The sequence below is a fragment of the Emys orbicularis genome, chromosome 3 (genome assembly GCF_028017835.1).
Source record: "Emys orbicularis isolate rEmyOrb1 chromosome 3, rEmyOrb1.hap1, whole genome shotgun sequence".
Taxonomy (NCBI): Eukaryota; Metazoa; Chordata; order Testudines; family Emydidae; genus Emys; species Emys orbicularis.
Window position 1 is genome coordinate 28,641,657 of NC_088685.1, and position 13,597 is coordinate 28,655,253.

General features: G+C 36.6%; 1 protein-coding gene across 2 annotated transcripts in view; it reads left to right on the forward strand.

Annotated features, from left to right (window-relative positions):
• The window catches only part of NBAS (NBAS subunit of NRZ tethering complex), a 409,271-nt gene that overhangs the window by 63,858 nt on the left and 331,816 nt on the right, over nucleotides 1-13,597 (forward strand). For both annotated transcript variants that reach the window (XM_065400708.1, XM_065400709.1), the window contains 7 exons: nucleotides 935-1,189; nucleotides 4,694-4,819; nucleotides 6,035-6,186; nucleotides 7,669-7,806; nucleotides 8,136-8,214; nucleotides 9,685-9,789; nucleotides 10,177-10,313. In XM_065400708.1, coding sequence (XP_065256780.1) covers nucleotides 935-1,189; nucleotides 4,694-4,819; nucleotides 6,035-6,186; nucleotides 7,669-7,806; nucleotides 8,136-8,214; nucleotides 9,685-9,789; nucleotides 10,177-10,313 — 992 coding nt within the window. The remainder of the gene's footprint in view (nucleotides 1-934; nucleotides 1,190-4,693; nucleotides 4,820-6,034; nucleotides 6,187-7,668; nucleotides 7,807-8,135; nucleotides 8,215-9,684; nucleotides 9,790-10,176; nucleotides 10,314-13,597) is intronic.

The window sequence follows — 13,597 nt, forward strand, 5'->3', positions numbered from 1 at the left end:
AAAAGCCTGTTGCCCTCCATAATAATGTATACCTGCAATTTTATTTCAATCCAAGCAATTAAATCTTTGATTTTCCCTGTGAAATTGTTATGACCTGTTGGTCTTACAACATAAGAACAGCCATACTGGATGAGACCAAAGGTCCATCTAGCCCAGTATCCTGGCTTCCCACAGTGACCAATGCCAAGTGCTTCAGCGGGAATGAACAGAACAGGTAAATCATCAAGTGATCCATCCCCTGTTCCCCTTTCCCAGTCAAGACAGATTAAAAACAAAACAAATGAGCACCAAACACCTTTATATCACAGTTGTTGCTAATACTTGTTTCAGAACAGCATGATTGCAATATAAATAAGTTTGTTCATATGTCTATTAAAAGATGCATTACTATGGAAATGACGTTAACTGAAAGACCTGAAAAGCTTCCTATCAGTGGCTTCTTGTTCTTCCTTCAGAATGTTAACATTGACCTAATCAGAGAGAAGCTTAGTACATTGATATAGAATTCCAAATAATTGATTAAATATGTGACTTTTTAGTTTGCATACTGTTTAACTCATGTGTTAGCTAAGTTTTCTGATAACAGAACTGATATGGATTTCCTCTTAGTTCCCCACCCTGTATGGCTTCCTGCCTCTGTTAGAGGACACAGAGTCTGACTGGTAGCCCATTGAGATTTATGGAAGTCTTTCTGTTAACTTCAGTGGGCTTTGGATCAGGTCTGTAGTCCAGGATGGAGAGCCAAGAAGCATCCCTGAAGTACAAATTACAGGTTATGAGCTAATGTTTTAATGTGCGGGAGTGGGAGGAGGCGGGGTTCTTGATCCTGAAGTTGATGTGAATTGTGGATGCTCAGCATTTTCCAGAATCAGGCAGCTTGGGAGCAAACTAACAACAACATATTGCACTGTTTAAGAATTGCCTTTCTGTGTAGTGCGAGATAAAACTGGCTCCAAAGAGATTACGCTTGGAGAGCAGGCCTGGTGAAGAAGATGAAGGAGAAGACTCTGACTCAGATGATGTAACTTCTGCCAAGGCCAGATATTTCAGTTACCTAAAGCAAGGCCTGTATTTTGTGACAGAAATGGAGCGATTTGCTCCTCCACGGAAACGTTCACGCACTATTACAAAGAATTACCGCCTTGTGAGTTTAAGATCTACAACCCCAGAGGAGCTTTACCAGAGAAAGGTGAGATTGAGATCCATACAGCATGAGACTAGGACAACAATAAAGATTAACATAAAATAACTGTTTTTCATTGTTTTAGAAAGATCAGCTTTGATATCTTCCTGTTTTAATTTTTTTTCTTTTTAATACAAGGGTCTAGCCACGTATTTCTAAGGGGTGTATGTGAGTGAGAGAGAAAGAGAGAGAGAGATCAACAATACGCAGTGTGTCCATCAGCTGGAAGGCACATGATTAAAATAGAGAACCTGCATTAGTGTACTTCAAATGACAAGTTATTTAAGGATCATTTGAGCAGAAAGTATAAGATTCATTAGACTGTGGATGGTGGGCTAAGCTACATCACATTAGACATTTAAAATTAGACTAGAGAAAGCCCTGGTAAATATATTCAGTGAAACAATCCTGTATTGGCCAGGGGACAGAATTAATATGCTATTTTATTTCTTTGATTCTGTGGTAATGTCCACTGACATAGATGGTATCATGGTTACAGGGCTAGCTGCACCTCTGTCCCCTCTAGTTTCTCTGAATGCAACCTCCCCTCCCCCCAGATATTTTTATCAAGATTTTCATAATATCTTACCTAATCTCCCTTGCTACAGATTAAGCCATTATTTCTTGTACTACCTTGAGTGGATGCAGAGAACAAGTGACAGAACAAAGATTAATGGTCTCAAGCTGCAGTGGGGGAGATTTAGGTTGGATATTAGGAAAAACTTTTTCACTAGGAGGGTGGTGAAGCACTGGAATGGGTTACCTAGGGAGGTGGTGGAATCTCCAAAGCCCTGGCTGGGATGATTTAGTTGAGAATTGGTCCTGCTTTGAGCAGGGGGTTGCACTAGATGACCTCCTGAGGTCCCTTCCAACCCTGATATTTTATGATTCTATGATCCCTGTCCTCTTTATAACAGCTCTTAATGAATTTGACAACTATCAGGTCCTTGCCCCCCGTCGTCTTTTCTCAAGACTAAACATGCCCAATTTTTAAAACTTTTCCATATAGTTCAGGGTTTAAAATATTTTATCACTTTTGTTGCTCTCTTCTAATCTCTTTCCACGTTTCCCACATCTTTTCTAAAGTGTAGTGCCCAAAGATAGAAACAGTATGCTAGCTGAGGCCTCGTCAGTGCAGAATAGAGCAGGACAATTACCTCCCATGTCTTACCTATGACACTCCTGTTAATACACCCTAGAATGACATTAGCCTTTTATACAATGCATCATGTTCACTCATATTCAATTTATGATTCACTCTAACCCCCAGATCCTTTTCAGCAGTATTAACACCTAGCCATTCCATTTTGTTGTTGTTCATTTGATTTTTTGACTTCCTAAGTGTAGTACTTTGCCCTTAATCTTAATTGCATTTCATCTTATTGATTTCAGACCAGTTCTCCATTTGTCTAGATTATTTTGAATTCTAAGTCTATCCTTCAAAGTGCTTGCAACCCCACCCAGCTTGGTGTCATCTGCAAATTTTGCAAGCATGCTCTCCACCCCATTACCCAAGTCCAAGAAAATATTGAATAGTACCGAACCCAGGACTGATGCCTGTGTGACCCCTCCTAGATACACCCTCCCAGTTTAACAGTGAACCATTGATAACTACTCTGAGTTCGGTCTTCCAACCAGTTGTGCACCCACCTTATTGTAAATTCATGTAGGCCACATTTCCCTATTTTTCTTATGAGTATGTCATGTAGGACTGTATCAAAAGCCTTACTAAAATCAAGAAGTAGAATGTTTACTGGTGCCCCCTCCCCACCCCAATCCACTAGGCCAGTAACCCTGTCAAAAAAGGAAATTAGATTGGTTTGGCATGATTCGTTTTTAACAAATCCATACTGGCTATTCCTTCTAATCCTATTATCTTCTAGGTGCTTATAAATTAATTGTTTAATAGTTTCTTCCAGTATCTTTCCGGGTATTAAAGTTGGTCTGACCAGTGTATAATTTGCTGGCTCCTCTTAGTTCTCTCTTTTAAAGGTAGCTACTATGTTTGCTCTTCTCCAGTCCCCTGGGACTGCACCTATCCTCGGTGTGATCTCAAAGATAAGGCTATTGGGTCTGAGATTGCTTCAGCTAGTTCCTTAAGTACCCTAGAACGAATTTCATCAGGTTCTGCCAATTTGAATACATTTAATGTATCTAAATATTCTTTAACCTGTTCTTTCCTTATTTTGGCTTGCATTCCTTCCCCTTTCTTGTTATAGTAATTGTGTTGAGTATCTCATCACCATTAATCTTTTTTCTGAAGACGGAAGCAAAATAGGCATTAAACCCATCCGCCTTATTGATGTCATCAGTTTTTAAGTCCCCTTTCCCACTAAGTAAAGAACTTACACTTTCCTTTGTTTTTCTCTTGCTCATAATGTATTTAAGGAACCTCTTTTTATTGCCTTTTATGTCCCGTGTTAGGTGTAACTCATTTTGTGCCTTAGCCTTTCTAACGTTATACCTATCTGCTTATGCTATTCTTTTGTATTCCTCTTACAAATTGTCCGTGTTTCCTATTTTTGTAGGATTCCTTTTTGATTTTCAGGTCATTAAAGAGCTCCTGATGGAGTCGTGATGGCCTCTTACTGTCCTTCCTATCTTCCCTTCTCATTGAGGTAGTTTGCAGTTATTCCTTTAATGTTGTCTCCTTGAGAAATTGCCAGCTCTCCTGAACTCATTTTTCCCTTGTTTTTTTTTTTCCCATGGGACCTTACCTCTCAGTTTGTTGAGTCGGTTAAAATCTGCTTTTTTGAAGTTCATTGTCCTTATTCGGCTGCTCTTACTCCTTCCTTTTTTTAGAATCATGACCTCATTTCATGGTCACTTTCACTCAAATTGTCTTCCACCCTCAGGTTTGCTCCTAGGGTGGAATTGCACAGTTCTCCCAATCTTAGACCAAGTCCTGAGCTACAGTACCTTGTGTATCAACTGTGCTTACCATCAGGCCCAGTTCAATTTTGGCAGAGAAGACTGTGACCAGTAGTGAATATAGTGGCCAGATACTACTTTAAACCTAAATATTGGGTGTTTTTTAAAAAAAGGACCAAAACATATACAGAAAAAGGGTTTTAAAATAACACACAGTTGACACACGTCTAAGGCTTCTTGATGGTAACTTATGCTGGTTTAACTTCTTCAGACCCTCCAGTTGGGTGCGAATGTGTCAGACTGTTTCCCCTGAATAACTCCCTCTTCTCTTGAGAAAGGGTTCCTTTTTAAACCTGTCACAGTTCTTAGCTCTCCAGTATGCATGTGCCTTTACCTGTTCTGGGATTGTCTCTTAACAGCCCCGAGTGTTTGTGGAGAATTTGATATCTTGAGACATTATTTTTCTTTCCTGCTTGTTTTTTCCTTTGGGATCCCTATATTTAATTAGACTATTATATTCACTATATATGTGTGTTTGTGTGTGTGTATAGATATAGATAAACACACACAGTATTCACAAATAATTACAGAGCAACTCCATTCTATCAAAGATGTTTACGTTCATGTACTTTGTTTTAGATTGATAATGAAGAATATGGTGAAGCTTTATCTTTGGCTCAAGCATATGGTCTAGATTCTGATCTTGTATATCAAAGACAGTGGAGGAAATCAACTGTTAACATTGCTTCTATTCAAGACTACCTGGTATGTTTTTTAAGTTGAAAGAAATTTCTTAATATCCTCGTAGAAACTGAAATCATGTTCTAATTTATGTAACAAATGTTGGTACCAATTTGAAGAGTTGTCCTTCATGAATTTCACCTAATGCAGAAGGGACTGACCTTGTTAAATTCGCTAGCGGCCGGATCTAAAGCCCATTGAAGTAAATGGAAAGACTCCCATTTTGTTCAGTTGGCTTGGGAAGAAAATAATGCATCAAGCTGGTGTCTTCAGGTTGTCTTAATTATTTAGTTGAAGGTATTGTTGATTTATGAGCCTCGGATAATTTAAAGTTGAAGTTCTGTTGCTAAATTAGCATTATCTCTAAGCCAAATGCTAATTGAAAAAGTGCCCATAGTAATATTGTACTAGCAATTGTTCTCCATATGTTATCTAGAACATGCACTGGAACACCTCATAGTGTAATTTTTCACTTCTAGATCACATAAGCAGCCCTTGCTGAAGGAGATGATGCTGAAAATAGCCATATAGTACACTGAGATGGGAGTAATTGTATGCTGTGATCTGACTGCAGAATTTTCAGTCAGCACAGAGTTGCCATACTGACTAGGGAGAAGAGTTAGAGCCCTGAGATCCAGGATAACTAGGTTCTATTTTTAGTTCTGTGTTTGAGTTGCTGGGTGACCTTTGTCAAGTCACTTGACATCTGTACCTTAGTTTTCTCCTCTATAAATTGGGAAAAACATCTTTTGTACAGTGCTTTGTGATCCTTAAATGGAAGGAGAACAGTATTACTTTATTATTTATTGGTTTCAGGTGTAGTCTATCTTGCTATCAAAAGCAATGATTAGAGATTTAGGAACTCCGAAATTTAAACAAACAGCTTCTGTCCGCTAGTCAGCAAAGATTTATTAGAGTGCTGTAGTGAGGTCTCATTCTACTAATTCATTAATGCTAACCAATACACTGCAGTTCATTTACTGATAGATTAGGAAATGCTATAAATAAAACTAGGCTGTAGTTTTCAAAACAAAATATTTTGATGCATTTTCCTTGCTTTTTTTACTGGTTGATTCTTTTGTTTAATTCACATTGAGTCTCCCAGTCACCAGACTAAATTGACAAGGTTCTAAATGGAAGAGAGGCAGACTGAAAAAATGGAAGACACTGATCTCAGTACTTTGGTTGGCTATAACATATTCCACTATGCTTACTTCTCACTCTTTGTCATTTGATTAGAGTAAAATTAAGAAGCGGTCCTGGGTTCTTCATGAATGCCTAGAAAGAGTTCCTGAGAACGTGGATGCTGCCAAAGAGTTGCTGCAGTATGGTTTAAAGGGCACAGACTTGGAGGCTCTCATAGCTATTGGAAAAGGAGAAGATGGTGGCAGGTTTGTTGGAATAATTTTTGTGTATCCTGTTTCTGTGCTTTGGAATTATGCAGTGAATTTGTCAGTTAACTACAAACTGAAATCTTAACAGATTTTGCAGGACATGGTTTTTAAAATATGTTCCCATAAGAATAGCTGTAACCAATACTAAAGATAGCAGTCAAGTTCTCTCATGAATGAAAATAAATAAAATTGTGACCTCAGAAGTTGATGCAATAGAGAGGAAATGAATATATAGACAATAATATGGAAGTCAGCGCAAAATATTTCCAAAATTCGGCTTCTACTTGGAATAGATTCCTGTGTTGATGTTCTTAGACTAGTTTGAACCACAGTGTTTACTCCTGGGGGAATTCTGCATAAAAAAATTAAAAATTCTGCACTAAAATATTAAAAATTATGTGCACAATATTTTAAAATTCTGTATATTTTATTTGTTAAAATAACACAATATAATCATGCCAGTTTCAATTATTTTGGTAATTTATTTTAAAATACCAGTCAGCAAGTATGCCTGTAACAATACAGACAACAAAAAAGATTCAGGAAATGTTTTTGACAAATAGATTACTTACTATGCATATTAATACAGAATTCTGAGTAATAATTCAGTTAAACTACAATACAGAAATGTATTTTCCACACCCACAGCAGCTTTCTGTGTCCCACACTGTCTGTCCCCTCTGTATCCCATGCCTCCTAACCTGGCCCCACAGGCAGGGCCCTGTGAGGAAGGTGGCCTCTGCTCTCTTCCTATCCGCAGTTGGGACTGTCCCGGGAATGGCTGCTCTCTGTTCTGGTGCCACAGTGGCCCCTGGTGGACGAAAGGCATAACTGCATCACTTTTCTGGCAGGATGTATTTTCTGTGGTGTGTGTGTGTGGGAATTCTGAGTGGCACATGAATTCTCTGTGTGTGCAGTGGCCCAGAATTCCCCCAAGAGTAAGTGCTGAATTAGCCTTTTTTAATAGCTGCTTTTGCCTTAATTCTTAAGCTATGTAGCTAAAATAAAAAAAAAAATGCATCAGGGAAACAAAACATGGTCTGGTTCTGTCTTTTGTACAGAAGGTTGGAGAAAAAACAAATGCAGGTCATTCTGTAACAACTCAATACAGTAGTGATATATAATTGCTTCTTGGGTGTATATGTAATAACTACCACATATAGTAGTATGTGCTGTGGAAATAGTATCAGGAACTCTGTTGCTTGTAGAATTTGTAAACTTTTAACAGATGAAAACCTTGTGTATTTTGTGAAGAAAATGTGAAGAATGCCCTCCCTATAATTACAGATACTGAGAATACATCACTTAAGCTCACAATACCAAAATTGTTTTTCAGATAATTAATTTGTTGTCACCAGTTTCAGTAAAAATCAATTCAGATACAAAAGATACAGATGGAAAGTTGTATAAAATCTGTTGACTGAATAACCAGCTCTTCATATCTTTTTATCAACATTGATTTTTGTTTCTTTCTGCCAGATTTATCTTACCAGGAGAGGTGGACATTGATGAAGTCCCCTATGAAGAATTTTTGTCACCTGGTGAAGAAGCAGAAAATAGAAAGGAAAGGGAGGCTAGGAAGCATCAAGAACTGCTTCTATCAGTGAACTTCTCAAAGTAAATTATATGTCAGGTCTAGTTTTGCTTAAATTCATAGGTTTATAAATACATAATCCCATGGTCATAATTATCTTAATACATTGTATTTCTTCTTTGGACAATGGTTAAAATTTCAATCAGCACTCTATTATGAAAGTTTTCAGTTTATTGAATTTCTTGTTGTGCTTCCAATATATAGATCTGGTAAAACATTTTTTGTCTTGTTGCCTTCGAATAAATCTTTTTTTTTTTTTAAATAGAAGTCTATTTTTGAAAGTTTAGATACTATGCTAATGTACTGAAGCAATCTTGAAAATGTAGTGGTCTCTTTCTCTCTTTCAAAACAGACTAACACTGGAACAAAAGGAACTTTGTCGAAGCAGGCTGAAATTATTAAGTTATTTAGATAGACTTGCAACTTATGAGGTGAGGCGATGGGGTTAAGTCCTTAGATCCTGTCTTGTGAATAGCTTATGTTGTTTCTCTGACTTATTTTGTTCTATTTTCAATCTTCTCTATTAGATACCATTGTTTCATCCTGTATTTGTTTGCAGTAATTAAAAAAAATACCTGTTGTGCTTAGAAACATTGAATGGGTATAATATTACTGAGATCTTTGATTATGAAAATGGGAAACTTAATGTGTCTCTGGGGAAACATAGCTTATGAAGAAAATGGGTTACCACGTATCCCTTGCATCAGTGTTACAGACAACGTAATAGTTAATGTAGAGCCATTCAGATGTACCACTCTACCATGAAAATCTGCTCTAAGCATTTTTCATGAAACACTGTCTGAAATGTCTGAGCCCTGTCTATACTAGCAACTTACAGCAAAAGCCAAGCCACAGTGGCGGAAATACCAATTTACCTTTTCAAATACAGACACGCACGTAGCGGCTATGTTAGATTCTATTAGAAGCAAAACACTTGAAATTTACAGTAAACTTATATGGTAGTAATTTAAGCTTAAAAGTGTTGAGTTGCTACATTCATTTGAGGTTTGAAACTAAACATTCAGTGGATTGTTTTTCCCCCCAATATATGAAATTTCACTTAGTTTGAACAAAGCTAGTGGATTATATGGAATCCAAATTGACTCACAAATTTTAAATTCCCAACTCTCTCTCTCTCTCTCTCTCTCATAAATTTAAATAGTCATTAATGATTTTGTTTACTCTACTTAAACGGACACCATCCACTTGAAATCTAGAGAATAAAAAAAAAAAAAAAATCAGTAAAAAGCTTCAGATAGGACAACTGCTCCTATCATCTTGTTGATTTTGTGTGTGTGTGTGTGTGTGTGTGTGTGTGGTTTTACAGTCACAATAGCTAACTGTTTTTCAATTTTTTTTCTTTCCTTCGTTGCTGTGTGGAAGACCCACAGAAATGGCAGGGAGGGGTAATGACTATTGTGGGGGAACAGAGCAACTGGTTATATACAGAGTACTATGAAATGTACAGAGTAAACTGATGAAACAAAATTTAAGATGACTCTTAACAATTGTAAGCAAAAAAACAAACAAAAAAAAAGTGTCCGTTCTGAAGTTGATAACGTCTCTTTAAAGTTAAGTGTGTGCATATTATATGTCCAGGTATTTATTCCAAAAATATTTAGACTTAAACCTTAATTGCTTATCCAACTACTAAGACTTCAAAGATGAGTGTTGCTGTTAGAATACTTGTATGTACAGCATGACAGTGAAAATGATAGAAATCTACATTAATCATAAATTGCTTCTATAGATAATCATTTTTAGAATAACATACTGAGCTATATTAGTTTTTGGCTAGTGTAAGTGTCCACTCCTTAGGTAATCTAAGATGCAAGAATTTTAATTTGACTTTTATCACATACTTAAATAATTTCTTTATTGAACATTTTTTTTTTTTAAAGGAAATCCTTGGAGGGCCTCATGCAGCTGAGCAGAGATATGATGCTGAATTCTTCAAGAAGTTCCGAAATCAGAATATTGTACTTTCAGCAAGAACTTATGCTCGGGTATCAGTATTTCCCCCCCCCCCCAAACATTTAAATTGCTGTTTTTGTTAACACTAACTAATTCCCCATCACCACATACTGAAATGCATCCAATTTTTTTTTCTGTTTTGAAGCTATGAGTGATTTTAAAAATCGGAATAATATATCTTGAATGTTGTATTTGATTATCTTTGTCTGACTGTAAAATGGGACAAGATTCCTCTGCTCTGTCAAGCTTCCAGATTATGAAAACTTTTAAATGAAATAAATGTTTTAGTCACTCATAGTCTTTAAAAATGCATGATTTTATCAGAATTGTAGTGTTTGCTGAGCAGTAATTGGTAAGCAGAATCATTCTTAAACTGTTTTCATAGTGTAAAACAGAATATTTTATATTTTCTGGTGTAGGAAAGCAATGTGAGAGCCCTAGAGATCTTGTTTACGTACCATGGTTCAGACCTGCTTCCACACCGGCTGGCAGTTCTCTCTAATTTTCCAGAGACCACTTCACCACATGAGTATTCCTTTTTGCTGCCTGAAGCTTGGTAAGAAAGCATTTTCTCAATATCAGTTACTGGACTGCATTTTCTTTTTAGAACATGTTGAGAGATTTTATTCTAAAAGTGTGGCTGTAAACTTAAAAACAATTTGAAAATGAAGTGTGGGTTTGTGTCTGTATATAGCTGTTGACCAGCATCAAAAGAGCACTTTCTACTTAATATAGTTTTCACTTTGTCTTATCAAGTCACTCAGTGTAAATAGATAAGAATCAGTGGCTTTCTACCTCTTGCTTGCAGAGATTTTTCAGGATATATGGTAAATCTTTAGGTGTTGAGATCATTTAAATGTACTTACCTCCTTTTCACATAATAGACCCTGTCAGGGGAAGTGTCCACTCTGACTTCCCTTAAGAAGGCCTGTCTAGCACTCTGTACAGTTTATCAAATGCTGTGCTTCAGTGGGTGCATGTGAGTCTTTCCATAATTTGTTTGTAACTGCATTGAGGTCCTCGGGTGTAAGGCAAAGTAGAAATACAAATTATTATTATACATTCTTTAAATTAAGAAATAACTGAAGTGTGGAAATTTTACCTGTTGCTACTGACTTAAAGTGACTCAAGAAACTTGGCAGACTACCTCAGAGGAAGAGAGAGCATGAGGTCAAAAATCTAAAATTCAGGTTTCACATACAAAATGGTTTTTAAATTAGGTTTTAATTCCTTCATCTTCTGTTTTATGAGAGATCTCCCAGATCCAACATCAGAAATCTTGAAGCTTCTTCAGAATTCCCTAAATGTCCCGTTTCCATCTCTATTGACATCTATAGACGCTGCAGGATGCTGTTACATGTTTTCTCAGTCTGTCATTGATTGTGAAGCTATTACCACAATCTATGAAGATGTGGGGAAATGTACTGATAGGTTCTCTACGACTCCTTGTCTCCCAGGAAAAAGTTCAAGACCACTGATTTCCCTATATAAAAGCTTATGAACAAGGCTATTCTCTTTTCCTGGATTAAATACAGCCAAATACAATATCTCAGTTTCTGAGAAAAGAATGGAAAACCTAATTTCTCTGGTATTATAACAACAGTGTTTTCTAATCATAAAGAAACAATTTTCAACAGACTCCTTCTGAGTGTCTGACTAAAACATATATTTTGCTTTCATGAGTATTTACTGTCCCCTCCCCCCCCCTTTGGAAATTGCCATTATATATACAACATACATAAGGAATAGGTTCTCTAGCATAACTGATCTCAAACCATCAAAGCATTTTGGGCTACACACTGTTTCTACAGGTAACTACTTCAAGATATTTCATACTGTATCTATATGAAACAGAGAAGTCAAATGAGATTTTCTTTGTAACTTTAAGCTTTCAGAACAAAAACAAGAGCAGAAAGCCCTTATGTATAACAATCAATGCTACTGCATCTCAGCTTCTATGGCTATCATCATAGTGGCCTTTGTTAATATTTCCAGATCTCTCAATCTTTTCTGTCAGTGTATGTTGACTTGAAGCATTTATTTCTCACTTGGGAAGAAATTGATTGACTTTTGAAAACTGTGAAATGGGATTTAAGTCTATTTATCCTTCAGTATCCACTGTATTTAAGCAGTTATTAAGAAAAAATGATTATTTAGACAGCAGCATAATACAAATAAAAGAACTAAAAGATATCTGTATAATTGTCTAACTTAGGTCCTTAAAGACCCTTGTAATCTCAATAGCTGAGTGCCCCCAAAATCTTTAATGTATTATCCTCATAACACCCTTGTGAGGAAGGGAAATATTATTAATCCTTTTTTACGGATAAGGAATTAATGCACAGAGTGACTGTGACAGTCCTAAGTCACACAGGGTGTCTGCTTTGAGTCCCAGGCTACCACCCTAATCACTGGACCTCGTTGTTCCTGTCCTGCAACATATTGACAGATTCTGAATTCTAGTTTTGCTGACAGTGTTAAATCATTCCATTTTTAGATGAATTGTTCTACCACTTGCTGTTTAAAACTTGGAACTTTTTAATTTCCAAAACTTTATAGGATACTTTTCATTTAATGGGAAAAATAGTAATATGAATACATTTAAGGTAATACAGAAACAAGCTTTATAATACACAACAAATCTGAGATCAAAAGGGCTTCACTTATCTCTCTGAAATGCATGTGTGTAAGGACTGCATGCCTTGGAATACAAAATATACAAGTCTTAATAATTACACTGAGATTACTGCAGGCTTTACTTGCACACATTTACAGAAATAGCAGTTATAGTATAAAATGGAGGAAAATTTTTGATGTACAGTTTTTGATGTAACAAATGTTACTGATTACACTGGTCTACAATTTTTGAGAAGTCGTCTGCTTCAGAGATAAAATGTGCTATTTATTATGTATTTTGATGTGCTGAATTCAAATATGACAATTAAAACAACTGATTGGCTACTGTTTCTAAGATATTTAAGTTTTTACATTTTATGCCTATGTATATTGTGTAGATAGTAGAGTTTTAATCATAAATTGTAAACCTAGGTCTTTTCATGTGTTTATGGTTGCTTTACATGATAATATTTCACCTGTCCTGTTTATGTAACACTTTAAAAATCAGCAAAAGGGTTATATAAATAAAATTTATTATGAAACAAAAGGCAAAAAACTATTATGTACATAGTTTAGTCCTATTCAGTGTCTACTCGGCGCTTCTTGGCTTGTCTCTTGTATTCATTAAATGGAGCATCTCAATAGTCTGCAAGCATTGATAGGCTCCATTTGCCCTGATAGCGTTTCTCCATTGTTGCAATGTCCTGGTGAAATCGCTCGCCGTGCTCGTCGCTCACTGCTCCGCAGTTCGGTGGAAAAAAATCGAGATGAGAGTGCAAAAAATGTATCTTTAGTGACATGTTGCAACCAAGGCTTTCTTGATGTAGTGGGAATCTCTTGCACGACTATCCCATTCGCAGAGAAAACAGCAGTACTTTGTGTATCCAGTCTGCAGACCAAGCAAGAGAGCAACAACCTTCAAATCGCCACACAGCTGCTACTGATGTTGGTCATAGTTTATGCACCTCAAAAGTTGTTTCATGTTGTCATAGGTTTCCTTCATATGGACTGCATGACCAACTGGAATTGATGGCAAAACATTGCCATTATGCAGTAAAACAGCTTTAAGACTCGTCTTCGATGAATCAATGAACAGTCTCCACTCATCTGGATCGTGAACGATGTTGAGGGCTGCCATCACACCATCGATGTTGTTGCAGGCTACAAGATCACCTTCCATGAAGAAGAATGGGACAAGATCCTTTTGACGGTCACGGAACATGG